The 19,678-nt window shown below is 47.3% G+C and overlaps 1 protein-coding gene across 1 annotated transcript in view; it reads right to left on the reverse strand.

The window, feature by feature from the left end:
• tnrc18 (trinucleotide repeat containing 18) overlaps nucleotides 1-10,923 on the reverse strand; it is a 57,863-nt gene extending 46,940 nt beyond the window's left edge. Inside the window, exons 1-2 of the mRNA XM_076032296.1 lie at nucleotides 10,756-10,923; nucleotides 8,472-8,843 (exon numbers count right to left, since the gene is read on the reverse strand). Coding sequence (XP_075888411.1) covers nucleotides 8,472-8,691 — 220 coding nt within the window. The 5' untranslated portion in view covers nucleotides 8,692-8,843; nucleotides 10,756-10,923. The remainder of the gene's footprint in view (nucleotides 1-8,471; nucleotides 8,844-10,755) is intronic.
• Nucleotides 10,924-19,678: the final 8,755 nt, after the last annotated feature.

A 19,678-nucleotide genomic window follows, 5' to 3' on the forward strand; every position in this document is an offset into this window, starting at 1 on the left:
TAAGGACAAAAAAAACAAGAAAAAAAACCTGGCAAAGTGAGAAATATAACAGGCCCCCTTTTTTTCACAGCAGAGACACCAGGGACACTAATGACATTAATGAGGCCCCTTTTATTCATGACTTACAGCCGCTCGTGCACAAGCGCCGCACGAAAGCTGCTCGACGAAGTTCAGCGGCATCAAATAAAATGAAAAACCCGAGGGCGATTTATCATCTCCACTACGTCTGGAGGGGGTTGGGGCGGGGGGGGGGATAAAACACGGAGTGCGCGAGGCAGGTGTTGCTCTGACACTCACGACGCGCCCGCGGCGGCTCGCACAGCGGAGGAATGCGCTACAAATGGCGAGCGCACAGTTTGTGGTGGCACCAGCTGCTGTTAGGGGCTTTGACTTTACATTGGAGGCACGTTGGACTCCGTTTGTACTACTGTAGAGGAAGAATTGTCAGCCAGTGACAGATTGCACAGGTGGAAAGGAAGCCAAGAGCAGAGGTGGGAAAGCAGTAGCACCTTACTTGAGTATTCCTTTTTTTTTTTTTTTTTTTCCTGACAGCGTTTTACTTTTAACCCGCTGCATTTGTCCACAAATATCTGTACTTCCAACTTCTTACTTTGGACAAACACGCTCGTTACTTTGGTGTTTGACAGAGTTACAAGTTCATTTGGAAGTAATTGATTTTATAGTGGTTGTTGCTTCAAGTGGAGCGAGTTGAGCTTCGCTGTCGTGTAGTTAGATATAAAGGTTTATGATGTTTTAGAGGGACATTATTTCAGAGTACCTTGGCTTATTTACAAATGTATCGCTTTATTAATAGCATAAACATCATTTTAATTAAGCACTACTCAGAAACTGTACTCTTACTCTTACTTGAGAAAAGGAGGTGAATCAGTACTTTTACAAGAGTATTTTTTTAACACAAGAATCCATCATTTTAGCCAAGCTAACTTTTGCCACCTCTAGCAAATAGTGAAACGTGCCACTAATGCAATTGAAACATTTGATATAAACGATGAAAGTCAGAGTCTCGTGTAAAGAGATCCAAAAAAAAAAAAAAAAAGGAATTTACAACAGGTCTTTATTTTGTCTAATCTAACCTCATCATCCAATACTCATCAATGAACCCAGACTTAGTCTTTCAAAATTTAAGACGCGGATTGAAGGCATCTTGCGTCTCCAGTGAAACACATTCTGACAGCTACAGACGTCCCTCCAGACTGATTGATAAGGACCTGCAGCGTCCACACCATGGATCTATTGTAAGAACTGGATACCCGACAGGCAATATGGTGGCGCACCGATTTTTAGTCCAGTGGCCACTCGGGGTACTGCAGCAACAAAAAAAATCCCTATGGCCCCAAAAAGCATATTCCCTATGGACCGCAATACAAAACGCCTCTAAAACGACTGACAGCACGACTGCAACCTGAAATGTGATTCATAATAAATCTTTCTATCGCAGAATTTTCGGCCATTGTCTTTTAGCATTAGCCGGAAAATCGCCTGAAAAGACTTTTTTCCCGTACGTGACGAACGTCGCGGCGGCGTACGTCGCTGCTGTGTCTCTGTTCGTTCTTGATTGGCTTATGCGTCCTTTCGGAAGTCAAAAACTTTTTCGGCATGTGCGCTAGCTGACTGCCTTCAAACGAACGGGCCGCCACATTCGTCGTTTCCACGGGCTCTCGGGATAATTGACGGTTAGCGTTAGCTCTCGCCAGAGTGGTTTGGCGTTATGCAACGGGGACGTGAAGGAACGCGGACGGACAGACAGAGAGAGAGAGAGAGAGAGAGAGAGAGAGAGAGAGAGAGAGAGAGAGAGAGAGAGAGAGAGAGAGAGAGAGAGAGAGAGAGAGAGAGAGAGAGAGAGAGAGAGAGAGAGAGAGAGAGAGAGACACGCAACAGCGTGACCTCCGTGTGTTGTTGGACTTACGGGGAGGCGAGCGACTTAGCTAATGCTTTGGGTATTTCAACATGCCGCGACAGGCTACGTCCTCTCTCTCTCTCTCTCTCTCTCTCTTATCGCTCTCAGGGGGCTGACGGCTGCGTACGTATGCGTGTGGATATGCGCGCGCGCGTTGTGAGTGTGTGATTTGTGTCCGTGCGTGCCAGCGCTAGCAGGAGCGCGTGCACGCCCCCCCGTGTCGTTTGTCTGCCTCTGACAGGTTTATTGTAGCAGAGCAGCAGTGCCTTGTGCTTTCTCTTAAGGGGCCTGTTTTCTCTCCTGCAAGATTCAATTAATCTGAGAGAGGGAGAGAGAGGGGACATGTCCAGCCCACATCTTTTCTCTCTCGCTCTCTCTCTCTCTCTCTCTCTAACACACACACAAAAACACTCAGGCTACCACACGCTAAACACTAGCCTAAGCTTTAAATACTGCCACAATTGCGGGTTTCCTTTTTTTTTTCTCCCCCCCCCCCCCCGACTGTTACACCAACCGTGAGGAAAATGAATCGGCCGAGACAGGCGGCTCAGCGAGCCGCATGAATTATTCTCACGCGTCATCTGTGTGTGTGTGTGTGTGTGTGTGTGTGTGTGTGTGTGTGTGTGTGTGTGTGTGTGTGCAAGTGAGAGATGACATCTGAGGGGCTGCCACATTTACGGCAGTGTGCTTGAACATGTTGTGGTCAGGAGGCATCTTTCCGCTCTCTGCGGAGTCTCGGGGGGTGGGGGGTGGGGGCGGACTCGGCAATGACTGCGCTTAAACACAATCACATGCTCTCATTCATGTACACAACACCTCCGTCCTCTCTTCTGCACCGCTTCCCCAACACACACACACACACACACACACACACACACACACACACACACACACACACACACACACACACACACACACACACACACACACACACACACACACACACACACACACACACAGGCTTTTATCCCTTAAAAATAAAACACCTCTTCTCACTTCAGGGATTGTGCCCATTTAACTCTCCTACTCCATTTGTCTTAAGCGCTTTCCACCTCCCGTCTATTGACTTTCTTTCCTCGCCCTGGTCGCAAACACCTACATTTGCGAACCCCAGAGGGAGTGGGGGCGCGGGGGCACGCACGTGAGAAAGAGAGACAAAGGTGGAGGAAAAGTTACCGGTTCAGACACGCGCACCATCAGGTCGGACGTGTAGGATTATAGGACGCTGCTGCTGCCGCCGCCGCTGCCACAATAAGTTGTCGCCTCGTTGGGACGTTTTGTCCCGTTGAGGCGGCGACTCCCGTGAGATCGCCGTCCAATCGCAGTTTCGATAGACAAGACAGAAAAACTGATGGTTTGTATTTGTTCTGCACTCACGGACTTGATTTCCCTTTTTTTTAATGAATGTATGAGTATACATGCACATGTGAATATATAAATGAACATGAAACAATCTGCTGTATTCAGATAGATAGATAGATAGATGGATAGATAAACAGATAGATAGATATGCAATTGTATGGCTGCCAAAAGGGTTGCGATTAAAACTCAATTACTGCGAGTGTAACAATCCATACATTCCATGCGCAAGCCTGATAATTGTCGTGTCCCTTCAGACCCGATAGCCAATTAGGCTGCGCTCATCAAGCAAAACCCATACGGAGTGCGGTCACATGACCAGTCAGCGAGAGGAGCAGGTGGGCGGCGACGCCAATAATAATGTCGGTGTTTATGGTAAGGTTTGTTGGTTTTTTTTGTTTGTTTTTTTAAGCGAATGAATTTCGACTCCGTCGCTAAAACTGCACAATCCGTCTGTGAAGGAAAGACCTCGATTAGCGGGAAGCGCGTGGCTGTACCAAATCACTCCAGAGGGGTTCTACCTCCGCCGCCCTGCGAGGTGCTGAGGGGAAAGATGACAGATGGCCGTTAAAACCGGTGATGGAGGCAACAGCACATCTTCCGGCAGGGCACATTCTCCCACTTAGTGAGCAGCGACTGAGTCCTGTACTGCGTTGAAATAAATGGCAATTGAGTTTTGCAGAACAAGGACGTACTCACAACTGACGTCTCACAGCAAGGTTCCCACTACAAAAAAGGGTCCAGTTTCTTAATCGGGGCCTCCGTCGATTGTCAAAACTCCACAGCACATTGAGGCCCTGGCTACACCAACACGGTTAGTATTGCAACCAAATTTATTTAGCCTCTGGTTATTTAAAAAAAAAAAAAAAATCCCCATCCACACCGACAGGCTGATGAAAACTATTTCCGTCCGCATGAAAACGCAAAATCCATCTCAGACAATGCAGTACACATGCCAAAGCAGTAGGTGGCGATATCACTTCTAACAGGAAGCTAGGGCTGGGCAATACGGGGTAAATGTAATATCTCGATATTTTTTAGCTGAATGGCGATACTCGACATATATATCGATATTTTTCCGCAATGTAATTTTGGTTCCCCCCTAAAGCTCCCGTTTCATTTTTTTTTTCCTAAGGCCAAACCTTCAACATTGAGTTCTCAGTCAAAGCCCCATACCAAATCAAATCAAACAGGCACCTTTAATTTGAAGCCCATTTTAGCCAATCCAGACTGCAAAAACAACAATGGCAAACCGAAGCAGGGCGGATTATTTGGTGTGGACTGACAGCTAAGTGGCGTTACCGCTCACCGTAACACACGAGTGCAAAATGAATAAGAATTCAACAAAATGTGGGTTGGGAGTCGTGTCAGTCAAAGCCCGCCGACACACACAAAGCGCTGATAAGCTGAGCTGATAAGCTCAATAGCGCTAGCAGTGTTTTGGCTAACCGCTCCATAACAGCAACTCTGTCAGTTGGCCACGTCCACTCGTCTCCGTGGAGACGCCTCGCTGGTTACCATCGCACACTGCGACGCTTTGCGATGCCGGCAAGAGATTATTGCGGTTTTCTTTGGGTTTTCCTGTCCACGTGTGACTGCTGTAACCGGAGTTCTGAAAAAAAGTTTACCCTGGACTCCGGTTACAAAAAAAATCTCAACAACTGTGGACGAAACGGTGCGGAGAAACACACGGTTTCAAAAAAATTTTAACATCGCTTTTTAGCTTCAGGCTAACGCGGACGCTTTGTTGCACCTTCCGTGCGGTTTGAATGGGGCGGAAGCAGCGCAACCTCAGAGGGTGAAACAGTGCCGTCACTGAACTAAAAGTTGGGCGAGCGAAAGAGATCGAGACTTCCTCTGACTGAATGGAGAGAGCGACACGGCGGTTAGAAAACAGTGGTATTAGTGGATTACGGAGTCTTTAAATTGGCCTCGGCTCTTGCATGACGGCCAAGCCAGCGCTGCCAAAAGTGCGTGACACTCCCCTGACTGTGCTTTAGATAATAACAGGTTTTGACAAAATGTGAATTATGTGCAGCAGGTGGAGCTTCTGGTTCCTCCACTCTGGGGAAATGTAAACATCTTCTTGAGTGAAGTGTTGACTTGAACAATGCGCCGACATAAAGAAGCTGCTGCTGTGATTTGATCCGGCGCAGGCTGGTAAATTCATAAGAGAAACTTTGGGTTGGTTGGACGCACATGGGTGACACGCCCCTAAATAAATAAATAAATAAATAAATAAATCTCTCTTGCTGCTCCCGCTCACTTGTGCCAACGCCGAGCATAAATTCTGAAACGTAATACAGATAAAAGACGCTGCTGTGTGTTGAGACAGCTCCACATGCCGTTAACTCGATCGCCTCCGTTTTAATTTAAAACAGAACTAGAAAAACATAAGGCGGCCTCCTGGGAGGGAAGGTTGCGATTTTCAAGCATCGGCAGTCGACGACCGCGAGGCCCCTCGCAAAAAGAGAGAAAAAGAAAAGCTGAGAAACGTTAAGAATTCCATGAAGCGTATGAAAACTAAACAACAGTAGAGGGAGGGGGGGGGGAGAACCTTTGGTCCCACCGACGGCACGCCGGGTCCTCTCGCTCACGCTGTTTATGGCAATTAAACAGGCACATTATAAACCATTTTTAAATTGTCGGGTAATTATCGTGCGACTGGAGCCGCGTGGCGTTATTAAGAGCGCGGGACCTGCCAACCTCTCGGTCGGGTTCGGCGGGAGTCATGTGACGTGCAGGGGGGCGGGGGGGGTGAGCGGCCGTAAAGCTAAATGAGCTGCGGCGCACAGTCGGTGTGAGTGTGTGTGTGTGTGTTGTGGGTGGGTGGACGCTGAGAGCGAGTACGTTGGTTGGTGGGGAGAGCGAGAGGGTCAGCGCGTGGGCAGATGAAATGTAGCGTGTTTTAAATAAATGTTAACCCTCCTCCTCTCCCCCCCCCTCCTCCTCCTCCTCCTCTCACCCCTTTCCTATCATCATCAACGTATCAAGGCAAGTGATGTCATGCAAACAAGTGCGCAGGCACGCACGCACGCACGCACGCGCCCCCTGGTAGTCGCATAAATACGCGGCAGCAGCAGCGTTTGGAAACCAACTGGAGGGATATTTTTGCACGCTTTACGGCAAATCCTCCCCTCGGATCGTCTCACGTGAACGCTCCGCACACACACACACACACGCGCGCGCGCACTCTCCGTCATACGCGAGCTGCGGAATCGGTCCAACCGAGCTGCCAATAAACTGCGCCACGCCGCATCCCGTCGCCGCAACGCGTCCATCAATCATCCCGCCGCGGGTTGATTCGCTCTCCGAACCGCTCGCGTCTGCTGGCGTGCGCGTGCGTGAGATTAACGCTCCATCAGAGCACCCCACCACCACCACCACCCACCCCGCCGGGAGCACCGCCTCACTGTCACTCACTTCGGCAGACCTCGCACAAACCACCGCGCACTTTGTCCCAAACGGCAAAAGTGTTGCATTCAGGTGACTCGGTCGGTGTTCGGCAATACGGAGCCGCTAAAACCGGGGATGTTGATATCATCTCTGGGGGGTAGGGGGGAGGTTTACCTCAGAGGAAAAGCAAAGGACCGAGTCACAGTATCACCGTCTGCTGCTGCTACGTTCGTTCAGGGAATGAAAAGTAACTGGATCAGGGGGCGGTTTGACTTTGCTTTTTTATTTATTATTATCATCATTATTTATCCCTCCAGAAGACGCAGGAGATTTGCGTGTATTCTACCTCACATACACGCACGCGCACACACACACACACACACACACACACACACACATATACAATATATGACGCGCAAAGCCAGATGACAGCACTATAGAGGGATGCTTCTTATTTCCGAACCACGGAACTGAATGCAAACAAGACGTGTGGTCTTTCTGCACGCTTTTCAGGCTTCCACGACTACTAATGCTGCGTTCAGACTGCAGGCGAATCTGATTCAATTCTGTTATCTTCTCAAGCCCATTTTGGGGTTTTTTTTTTTTTAGGGCTGACTGTCCACACTGTTTTTAGCAAGAGTCCAAATGGGATCTGGCTCTGTTCAGACTAGCCCACATTATCAACCGATCTGACAGGTTTCTGTAGCACGTTAACAGGTTTGGAGCTGTTCAGACTGATGTGATTTGTGACTGTTCGGACTGTAAAACAGCCATCCGGGTTTCAATCTGGATGGGCTGAAAATCGGATTTTGGCTGGCAGTCTGAACGTGGCCTAAAGGTAAGGAAGAGCCGCAGTGCAAAGAAAGTACAGAAAAGTGGATTTGGGGAAAATACAATACATGCAAATACACATGGGTTCGCATTAAGACGGCTCTCCGGTCCGGTTCGTTTCACATTTTTAGTTGAATAGGAAAAACACTAATCCATAGCCCAGTCCTTTGCTCAATCAAGCGTGCACAGCCTCGACCTCTTTTCCATGCCTTCAACATGTTGTTTTTTTATTTCGGGGGTTAGGGGTGGTTGGTGATTCTCAGCTTGGCCAAGTGTTCCAGGCAGAAAGGCTCTTCTCCACTCCAGAGCCACGGCCATCCGCACACTCGCAACAACAATCACACATTCCTCCATCCAAGCAGGCTAAGAAGAAGTGTTCTGTCATCCCCCTTTATGGTCACACTCCACTACTCCCACCCCTACCCACCCTCCCTCCCTCCCCGAGCAACGGCACTCGCAATAAACCGCATCTGTTCTCGCTGCAAACGGCGGGCGCGACTGTTCCAAAAAATGCAACCCGAGACCGCTGCGCCCTGATCCGCATAGTGCTGCGACAACACCCGGCCGCGGTGCCAAAAGGCATTTTCCACTAATGTGCAGCCAGGATTATAAATGAATAATCACAACAATTAAACAATAAAAACTACAATACACACACGGGCCAATACTTTCCACACCCAAAACTTGTCACAGATTATTATTTTTTTTTTTTTTTTCCCGTATGACAGCCACTCACTCCTCCTTATCAAAAATTACATCTGGGTTAATTCTCCTCCGGAAGACCGTAGGCAGCTGCTAACTTAAGACAAGCCGCTACGGGCGCAGAGGTAGCGACGGTGTGCGTATTTTTTTTTTTTTTTTTTTTTTCGCACTGCTATCATAAGTTAATATTTGCACACCGGGACGTCGCGAATTTGGAGCAGCTCACGTTAGAGAATTTTAACCAAGTCTGTCGTCATGCACTTACTGTGGTGCGGATGTAGGTTAATGGCCGATGGCAAGAATTTCCCCGAGTGGAGCGGCGGTGGCGGCGCCGGCGGATGACTCGCACCCAAGTGGCGGGGCGAAGGAGGGATCCTTCCGGCTGCGGCCGCTGCTCCGAGTCGGTGAGGCTCCATGGCGAGCCCGGCCAGCAGCGGAGGTGGTACGTGGACGGATCGGGGAGGTCCAAAATCTCTGCCATCCATTATCCACACAAGGGGGGAGGAAGTTGTGAAATAAAATAGTCCCTTTTTCGGATGTAAGGGCCCCCTTTTTTATTCCGAAAATAGCCAATTGCTGGCTATAATAATGTCTTTAGTTTCTCGGGCGACTCGGACTCCTCAGCCATTCTGCTGACCTACAAAAAAAAAACAACACAAGAGGTGAAGAAAATCACTTGTCACGGGCTTTAAAAAAGAAAAAGAAAAATCCCAACACAAGCTCGACAAACTGCTGGAAGTTGGCAGTTTTCGCTTTTCTCCTTTTTTTCCCCCACCAGCAAACAGACAGGTCCGAACGTGTAATGACGCAGTTTGGAAGAGAGAAAAACAAGCGTTTCAAAGCCTGAACATTGAATGTGTGCTACTCGACGGACAGGGCATATGGGCTTGCTGTCCGACGTGTCTCGTAATGCGGGTTTTAATGCAGCCTGGACTTTTACAGTATGGCTAACATTATCGCGAGCCGATGTTTTGGGACTTAGCAGCAACTCCACTCCACCGAGCCACCCGCCCACCGCACGGCGAGCAAGGCGGCCGCTCTAAGGGCTGCGCTTCCCGGGGAGACAACCGGGAGAGGGTCGGTCGGTCGGTCGGTCGGTCGCAGCTGCTCTGCCCCGGCCGTGAAAAACGTAGAGCCACTCTGCTAAAGAAAGCTAAGCGCATAACCGTCGAATTTTCTTAGAAAACAAAATACCAACTCCGTTTGTTTTTGGTGTTTTTTTGTGGGGTTTTTTTTTACGATTACACGGCTGTTTTTCTTCTTCTTCTCTCTTTCGATCGTAAACAAGAAGCCACAGCTTACAGTCGCTCTGTAAGCCAATACACCATAAATACTGGAGGCGCATCAAATATAAATTTGCAAACGTGTTAAAAAATATATAAGGGTTTCTAAAAAAAAAAAAAAAAAGAAGAAAAAAAGCCTGCACCGCGATCATGAGCGGGGGGTTTCGCTGGTGTTTAGTCAACCACATTCGAACATTTCGACGTCTTTTACGGACGTATATATGGGTTATTGCCCAGCGAGAGAAGCGCATTTAAATGCAGTTTAAAGACGTGAATGGGGACATTTGGTGGAAGCCGATTTTAACCCATTAATAAACAGTTAAACAGGATGGGGGATGTTTGGCTAAATTTCACAGATGTCTAATGAACCCCTTTTAAGAAAAATTGTAATCGATCTACAGCAACGCGTCTTTAATTTGCGCAAAAAAAGTCGATTTTAATCCGTTTTCGAGTACAAATCATACAACCGACGTGAACCGTATTGAATTCGCGATGTCGGGGGGACGGGACGCAAACGTTGAAAATGAATTAAAGTTCTGCTTATTAAAGCCATTTCAGACTTGAGACTTTAAGACGTGGAGGGGGAACACACTGGAAACGCTGCTTGGCGACAGTAGCGATGTAATTTACTGAGCGAAGACTCGGTAAACGGTCGGGCAAATGGCAAAAATCCAACGCGGTTTAAGTTTTAAAAGCGACTCTTAAAGTCGAGTTCTAACCTTCAAAGGCTGCGAGCAAAAGCACCTTGGCGTTAACAGCAGTGACTCGTGATATTCAGGCGGGCGGGATCGAAATAATAGCTCGTTCAGAAACATAAAAAACAAAACAAAACACCTTTCCGTGCAAGAAGGGGGGAAAACCCGACAGTTGCCGGGAGATCTCCTTGAATCATTGCCCGGAGGTGGGTGAGAATGTGCCCCCTTTCCTTTATCCAGCACCGGGGGAGAGAGCCGTGCAGCTCGGCGCGGAGCAGCTCGGCGTCTCACAGCCACGTTTCAAACTTTTTCCACGGTTCCCACCAACGACACGAAACTTTCTCGGGCGGAAACAGCCCTCAAGTTGGGACGTTCGAACATTGAACGAAAAAAAAAAAAAAAAATCCCTGGAGAAAATGTGCGCGACCTCCGTATGATCTCCGCGCCCTTTTTAAAACCAACAATTACACTAAGAAATATATCGTTTAAAAACCACGGGCGTATCTCTCTGAGAGCTCCGGGGAAGACTAACTACACGGCAAGCAAACAACCCAATAGGATCAGCGCTTACTTTGAAAGTGGTAAAATCCGAAGGAAAGGGGGGGGGGGGGGGGAATAAAGGTAAACGTTTCCTCAAAATGCGCCCAGGTCGCTGGGAGAAGTGGAGTAGTCCATTGCGGGCTCGTCCAAAGGTAAACTGGGGTGTATTTGGGAAGGGAAGGGGGGGCGGGCAGCCCCTGACTGACGCGGCCGTAAGCTCTTCAGCAATGAAACGGTGCATTGTGTTACCAAACCCCGCCCAACTCCCAACGTCCCGCCCCTTTGCTGGCGAGCCCGCCCAACCGCGGCGGCGCGCCGGGTGACGTATCATGCGAGCTTCGCTTCCCCGGACTGGCTTGAATGAGCTGTCCGTCAAAATGACCAGCCCTTAAAAAAAAAAAAAAAAAAAAAACACTGGCCGCTTGCCAGCACTATAAAACCAATTATGGAGCAAAAGAAGGTTGAGCTGTTTCAAGGTCCCCCCCCCACCACCTCTCTCTCTCTCCCTCGGGGAGGGAGAGCAAGCGCAAGAGAGAGGGGGAGACTCCCCCTCTCTCTTGCTCTCCCTTTCTCTCTCTCTCTCTCTCTCTCTCTCTTTCTCGCTACCAAAAACAAGCGGCGGGTTTGTGTTTGTGTCGCCGAGGCAGTGGAGTGTGACGACTGTGGTGGAGGTAGCAGAGGGGTTTCACAGATACATGCACTCCACCTACTTCCACACTAGTTGTAGCAAGGCTCGCAAAGATTTGAGGAAAAACGAAGAAGAAAAGAAGTCGGGTGGGGCGTTGCAAACTTAAAAAAATAATAATAATAACGATGAAGCAAAGACTTGAGTTTAGCATTCAATTACATAACTTAGTCTTTCTTTTCCATGTCGTTTTCATACGTCCCTAAACCAACGGAATAAGTATCCACACGCACAGAAATTGAATACACAATGAAATGGCAATACGCAATGCGGTAGCCTATATTTGCATCGAAATGAAAATGCAAATTTAAATTCCAGCGACCGTAATGAGTGCAGCTTTGAAGGGGAATCCCCCCCTCTGAGAGACGCCAGGAACTCGTTAGTCCAAAAAAGATTAATATGAATTCATAGTAGGTATCCAGGTGAGGGGAATAATATATAATACATATTTTTTTTAGCTGTCAAGCACACTTTTCAATCTGTTTTGTTTCGCCTCTTTATGTTTCAAGATGTTTCTACTTGTGCGCATTTATGGCCAACCAGTCTTTCAGCTGGACGCTGTAAGTGTCCAGTTTAGGCCCTCGGGCAGTTTTCAGTGGTCTCGCTCTCCCTGGATCTCTAAGGTCACATTGGAACACTACGCTTTTATTGCGCTGCTTTCGATACTCCTCGCTATTAAAACGAATGACATCTTTTCGAGTATGCAAATAAGTGTTTAGTTGAATAATTTGCAACACGATTAAGGCGTTGACGAGGGGACCAGATTTGCATCACAAGAGAGGTGGGGTGGGGTGGGGGGGGTCTCACTCCTTTGGTGCTAAATTATTTTAACTGGGGGTTTGTCACTCTTCGGCAAGAAAACCATTCTCAAATGGCCCGCTCGCGCGTTTTCTCTCTGTGACTCGAAGATTTTTTTTTCCACTCTTTTTTAATCCTTCGCATTTTTTCCTCTGAGGTAAGCCGCTCCGCGCTACGATGTCGTAAAAAATGTTGATTAAAAATCTTCCTGTTTCAAGATGCCCTCGCCACTTCTCCAGCCCCGCCTCCTTTACAGCGCGTATCGGTTTCAAGGCAACCCCACCACCACCGCCCGCTGCCGCCGCCGTCGGGAGAAAGTAGCGAGCGGTCGAGAGCGAGAGAAGCGACCCGCCTGCCGAGCCGACAGAGCGGCGAGGCGAGCGGCCAGCGGTCCGTCTCGACTCTGCCTCAACATTGAAGTAGTTTCGGGCTCGGCTTTTTTCTTTTTTTTTGCCAATTCGCGGCGGTCGTAACGGTGTCGCTCGCGTAAACTCGGACAACCGTCCCAAGCAAGCTAGCTCGCGAGCTGTATCCCGCCGAGCTACGGCCGTCCGCCCCGTCGGCTCGAAGCGGCCGTCTGTCACCGCTGAAGGGACCCGGGGAGGGAATTACCCGCTTGATATTAGGCTGCTGTCCCCGGCCGAGGGTGGTGGTGGTGGTGTGGGGGGAACCAAGCCGGCTATTGTCCTCCCAACTCGTTCCAACTGGGGATTTAGACAATGCCTTTAGATTAGCCCCCCCCCCCTCCATTCTTCTCACACTGCGATCAAGAAGCAGGTCTCATCTTCTGCTTGTTTCCCTATGTAGCGTGGCGGTGATCCTGGGGGTTCATCTGCGCTTTGAGGTGGGTTCCATTGACTTGTGGTTTTGCGGTGGTGGCGGTGTCCAACGCGTGTTTTTCTATTTTTTTTATTACGCTGACATATAAATTGCGCTTTACAGTACACCACGGCTGCCGTATACGCACGCTTTCAGCGGTTCAACTGCCATACTATTAAATTCAGAAAGAGAACATAAATATATATTCCTGAGCAACCGGCTAAATCCTGTGTGTTGTTTACACGCAAGCTGTCATCTTCATTACACGGTGATAACACGGGCATCTTATCTGTTTATTTCTAAGCCCAGGCATCAGTGGTGCCTCAGCACAGTGAGCAGATGGCACCATTTGGTAGATTGTTTTTTTATAGCTTGTACACCAACCAGATTTTTTTTTGAAGTCGGTCCAACTCGATGCTCCGGGCCCTGCTCTCTATTTGGGGCTCGCAGTGGAAAAATACTGAACACTATGATTTATAGCTCAGTGCATTGCTGAGTCAATACATAATCCACAGCAACGTTTCCATTTCTTTAATGCTTTCGCTTGTTTTTCTATTAGTCTTAAGAATATAGAAAGAAAGTCTTTCATCTCCAGCCATGTTTATCTCCCCCCCCCCCTCCTTGTTCTTCACCATCGGTCTTTACCGCAGCCCCATATGTCACATCAAACCCTGCTGGTCCTAAGGTTGCACGTAATTCCGTCCTATCACTTGAAGGATCAGGTAAATGATCTGGATTGGTGGCCAGACTGATTTTCCACGGGTGTGTAGCTGCATTAACCCACAGGGGACAGGAGCACAGAGGCAGCATTGATTAATTCAGCTGGGGCGAGGGATTTTCTGCTCTCAGGGAAGGAATTACATAAATAAATAAATACAAAAGAGCTCCTGCTCAAGCAAGCAGCCCTTTGCCAAATGCACACTGTGTCAAGGCACCAGAATGGGGGGCATGAAACCTGCATGTTGCCATTTTAAAAGCACGTCTTTGACAATATATCCTGAAGGGTGGAAAAAACGAGAAGCTCGGGGGGGGGAAAAAATAATACTCAAATTCTTTTTATGCAACCCCTCCTAGTCCCTGTCCACAAAAGGCCCTGAACGGCTCCACCATTCATCATAGCCAGCCTCGTGTTCTGCTGAGCATATTAGTGCTTCTGCTGCACTGCAGCAACGCACAGCGCAAACAGGATCACAATGAAGGCTAATTGCAGCGTCGTGGTCTGAATGAATGGAACAGTCATGCATACAGGGAGAGGTGAGGGGGGGGGGGCGCACACCCTCCTACACACATGCAATAAACATGCCGGAGTTGGAGATGACTGACATCAACACACACCGACCCCCCACCCCACCCTCCCCTACTTCACACACACACATGCACACACAGCTCTCATGGGATACCTGCCAGTCATCCGACAGTGCCTTGCGGGGTTGTTTTTTTTTTTTATGGTGGACTACTCAACAGTGGGGGAGGAGGTGGAGGGTGGGGGGTGCTTTTGCTGGAGGACAAGCAACCGGCCACATGCGCACCACCCCGACAGCCGCGCAACTGAATGCAATCAGTAGCATCAATCAGGAGATGAAAATGGGAGTGAATAGGCTGTCACGCAAACTGCCCCTATTTATCAACGTAACGAGCTGATTGGTTTTTGCAAAGTGCAAAAAATAGATGAGTGCACATTTACACATACAGCGCAAATGTGCACTGTCCGCGCACATGGGTGAGCACACACACACACACACACACACCGTATATGTATTAAAATGCAGTCATTTTAACTCATGATGATAGTTTTAAGCGTTGTTGAAGTCGTACATTTTGTTACTTGCATTCATTTTATTGTGTTTTTTAAATGATTGTTGAATCTTGAACTGAATAATTTTCATTTACTTTTGGAAGCCAAAGACGCGTCATTGCATGGCACCTGCTTTGTGTAGTTGTGCTAAGCAGTGCTCTGTGCATTTGCACTTGGGCATTGTGCATGTAAAGTAACATGTTTTGGTTCGCCATGGAGTAAGAACTGCAAAATTCGCATAAAGCGCGCTTCGTTTGCGCGTCGAACAAATTCAACACATGGCTCTGAAGTTAAAAATAAACACGTGGAAGTCTGCTCTACACGCAGGCAGCCGAGTCAAAGCAAAGCCACTTCCATCTACAACTGCTTTGCACCAAAAAATGACGGCGGTGCGGTGCGGGGAGGGGGCGGTGTCGTAAGCCATGCATGCAGGGTCACTGAGCAAGCTTGCAGTGCACACAGTTGTGTATCTGGGCCCCGGTTGTGTGGTTAGAGCTTTGAGAAATTGTGGGTGTTATTGTAGAGAAAAAACATGCAGCGTCGCCACGGCAGTGAGGAAATATTGATGCAATAGGTGCTTCTTATGCCATACCTCCCCAGATACCTCCACACCTTCACACCTCTGCACTGAACGTTCTATTTTTCAGTCATCAAGAAGTGTTGAGTAAGTGACTTGTATGGGTTTGAGTCTTTCTAGTATTGTGAGAGTTGGGTGGGGGATTTTGCCTTCTTTTTACGGCGTGGCGGCGCTGAAAATAGAATTTGACTAGAAATGAAATGTGTCAGCTACGCGTAGTCCTTCCTCACACACACCCCCGTGACTGAAGCGACACTTACATTCTGGTTATTGTTGGGAGCTGTAGCTCAGGTGTAATGCAGGACTAATGATGTATACTTACAACAGGAAAAAAAAGTGGAGCTGTACTGTGGCACTGTGTTTGGAGTATGATCAATTTATGTTCCCTTGGCCTCCTTCTGTCAGCAGTGGTAACCTTCCACTTGCCTTTCACCCAGTTTCACTGTCAAGCAGACTCGTACAATGCAGCGGCCCCATCTGTTGGAGAAAGAGGAGAAGTTGCAGGGAGGGGCGAGGGGCACGTCACTAATGTCCCCCATCCTCTCTCCCTCCCTCCCTCCCTGCCTCACTTCTTCACAAAACACATGCAGTGAACACACCTGGCATTGTGCAAAAACAGACCGTCAAGCACAGGCATGGGCAAACTATGGCGCGGCGGCCATATGCGGCCCGCTAAGCTTTTTCGTCCGACTCCTCCAAATTTCGAAGAAATTATATTCACGATAAGTCAGCCATGAAATAGCTGTATCTCATTCATTGTTCAGTGTTTTAGGAGTCATTTCAATAAAGAGCTAAATGCTGCGGGCCTACAAAGACACATATTTTGTTGTAACTTTGCTTTTGTTCATTTTCAATTGACATTAAAGCTACATGATATGATTCTTTTTTTTCTTTACATAACCTTCATACATATTTATGGGCCCATCTGTCAAATTTTAGAACCCATTGTGGCCCACCAGTCAAAAAGTTTGCCCATCCCCTGTCAAGCACAACAAAAAAAGGTATACTGCAACAATGTACCGGTACCCGTCTCTTTCTCTCCCCCACACACATGCTTGCCAGGCACTGATTCCTTGCCAGTGACTGTTCTGCTGGCGCGGCAATAAAAGGGATATCAGAGAGCAGCGGCCTCAGCAGAATCGCAGGCACAAAGGAGGGCGCGGTGAGATGGAATAAATCTGCAACACGGAACAACACTTGATCTTCGCCGTCCCGCGTCCAGAACGGCAGCCGCGGACGGAGGCGCTGACCAGTGCCAGTGGGCTCCCGCCGTCCCCGACAACCCCGCTTCTGTGCAGATCAGTGTTGTTGGGATTACTCCACAAAAGTATTCCGACTACAGATTACTGATTACTTGTTTAAAAAGTCATCAATTACTAATGACTTTAGTTAAAAAAGATAAAGTGACAGTTGAGAACGTCTTGTTTACTGCACGTAACGTGCAATGAACCACATTATTCTTTGATTTAGACGAGATGAACTCAAAATAGTGTCTGTCTTTCCAGCTACAAACGCAATCAGAGTTTGTTTGTTTGTTTTTTATTTTGCTGCCGGTGTAGGTACCGCCATGCTTGTTTTGGTGCGTCGTCGCATATCAATAACTTTGCGTGCACGGTTGCACCATCAATCCGCTGCATCGTTGTGTTTGGTTTGTTTTTTCCTAAATTTCAGACATTTTGTGGATAACGAGACATTTTTTTTTTTTTTTTTTAGCTTGCAAAATGTTTCAGAAAAGTAACTAAATCATTACTTGATAAAGTAATTGAGATACAATTACCCGTTTTGCCACAGTAAACCCGTTACATTACACAAAAGGAAGTTTAATTACAGTACTCGCCAACACTGGTGCAGATGCACCGCACCATCGGGCAGGCCAGCCCCGCAATATTGCGCGCAAGTGGGACAGTGTGACAAATGAGCAGCGCGAGTGTTGGCAGGCACACTGCAGGCGCAGGTTGCGATGCATACACAGTTAGATCCTCGGCGATGGCGGGGGCCGCACCATCCGCCATCAATCTCGAACCCTACATCTGTTTCTCATGCCACAGTGAGGTAATGGATGTGAGCAGGAAATGTGCGCCCCCCCCTAAAAGCAAAACCAGCCGCTGTTCAGCCCCTGGAAAATCTCTCCGGGTGAGACCCGTCGTCATATTGTCCGGGGGGGGCAAATCAATATCACATCGCCCGGTTTATTTATTTATTTGTTTGTTTTTACGACGCAGAAGGATAAAACCAGGCTGCACATTTCCCAGCGGACGGACTGACATTTACAGGGCGTCGACGAACAATACATAAAAATAAAAAAAAGAAAAAGAAAAAGAAAGAGGAAGCACAAAATCATCTGTTTCAAAGTAAAAAAACAAACAAAAAAAAAAAACACTCGTTCTTCCCCCTCCACGTGGCTCCACCCAAGACGAGGGTCCATATTTCTGGCGAGCTCGTCACCAGACGCGCAGCACGGTGCCACTGATGTTCCGCTAGAAGCTGCATTATTCAGAGAAACCGCTAAATTTAGCTATTAACACTCGCATTGATGATAAAAACGATCCGAGCTCGCGAGCCCACTAGTTGCCATGCGACCAAAGAAAAGTTGCCCTTCCCATAATGTGACGATAGGGGGCGCGGATTTACAGTGTACGCGAACTGTAGATCCAGTCGGAACTGACGATTCCCACAAATGACACCTTGTTGGAAGAGGAAGGTTTGCCCTACACGAATTACACGAATTACAATGGGGCTGTACGCAAGAGGAGCAGGAAATAATTCACGCTGCCCACAAGTCCATAAGAAAACTTTGACTGCAAAATGTATTCAAACTTTTCAAAGCAAACCGAGACCCTGTATTCTCATTTTGTCGTTTAAGGTTCGTAAATTATGCATTATGTACAGTAAATTATGTGAGTAAATTATTAGGTCACAGCCCACCAAAACGTCTTTACGGATACGAATAAAAATTGACTGATAGTGCCATCTGCTGTTCAAACTGCGCATTTCACTGGGCTAATTTATTTTAATAATTTTTATTCAACATTTGGGAGACAGATCAGAAGAACTAAATGTTATGTGATGTGACTGTGTGTTGTTTTCTATTGGCAGGGTGACGAGAAGGGTCCATTCCTCCGATCAAGGAACTGAGAGCTGCAACTGAGCAAAAGCTATTGAAAGCTCGCGAGAATTTTCCATGCACAAGAATCACACATCAGCACTCTCTGCTTCTTATTCTTTATCTTCGGAAAAACAATCCGACGAGGTCTCATGATCCCAGGGGGAACCATAAATCAAGTCATGGTGAATCACTGGAGTATTACGTGTGACCAGGGACTAATGAGCTCTTGTGGTGAGTCATTATTGAGGAAGCCCTGATCTTTCAGCTCACTGTTTAACAACATATCAGCTGAGTGAGTGAACACAAACAAACATTATATGTACATTCATCCTGGGGCAGAAACTCCAGAAAATTCTAACTCTTTAAGACTCTTTAGGGTTATTCTTTTGTGGCAATCAAAAGGGATTTTCAGTTCCAGTTCTTCAATCTGTTTGGCTTCCTGCTTACCGTGTGTTTTCATTCGGCTCTGCGTATCTGAGTAGAGAAAGCGAGCTAGCAGCTAATATAAAACATCAATTTTAAATTCCCAAATATATGAGATCCATATAAAAATAAACATGTACTGTATGATGATGAAAAACATTTTCACAGCAGATACGGACATTCACGTCTAAATTCAACCAGTTTAGTAACAGTGCCGCTCTAATGCAACTCCACTGCTATTGAGAATAACTTTAGTTTTGCCTTGAAATCTACCTCACCTTTAATTCTCTGTTATTATGGCTGACAGTTTGTCATAGCTAGTTACTGGATTTGATGCAATCAGGAAATGCACAAATTGCTTGAGCGATCACACCGAGGCCCTTAGAAAGTCTGAGATACCTGTTGCTACAAGTACAATCAAAAAGCAGTTTAGTGTAATTGCTAGATTTTTGCAGGAATTATTCGAAGTCTCTCCAAGTAAACCTATAGATCTGATAACCATGAGGCAAAAAAACCTGAATAATGAAAGATTGTAACAAAACTCTACACTTCATGCCAGTTTCTGCAACAAACCTACTAGACTAAGTGCAAGTTCTGCAAATTGGCAGCAGTAAATCAGAGCAGCCGTTTAAAGACACATTTCATTAAGAAAATATAATTCAGTTAAAATACTATTAAGAAGCAGGCCATTTTTAAAAAGATTTAATTTAGATAATTACACGTACCAACACAAAAAGACATGAGTCAGACG

This window comes from Nelusetta ayraudi, unplaced genomic scaffold (assembly GCF_046127955.1).
Source record: "Nelusetta ayraudi isolate G7.1 ecotype Tasmania unplaced genomic scaffold, CSIRO-AGI_Nayr_v1 ptg000034l, whole genome shotgun sequence".
In the NCBI taxonomy this organism is placed as follows: Eukaryota; Metazoa; Chordata; class Actinopteri; order Tetraodontiformes; family Monacanthidae; genus Nelusetta; species Nelusetta ayraudi.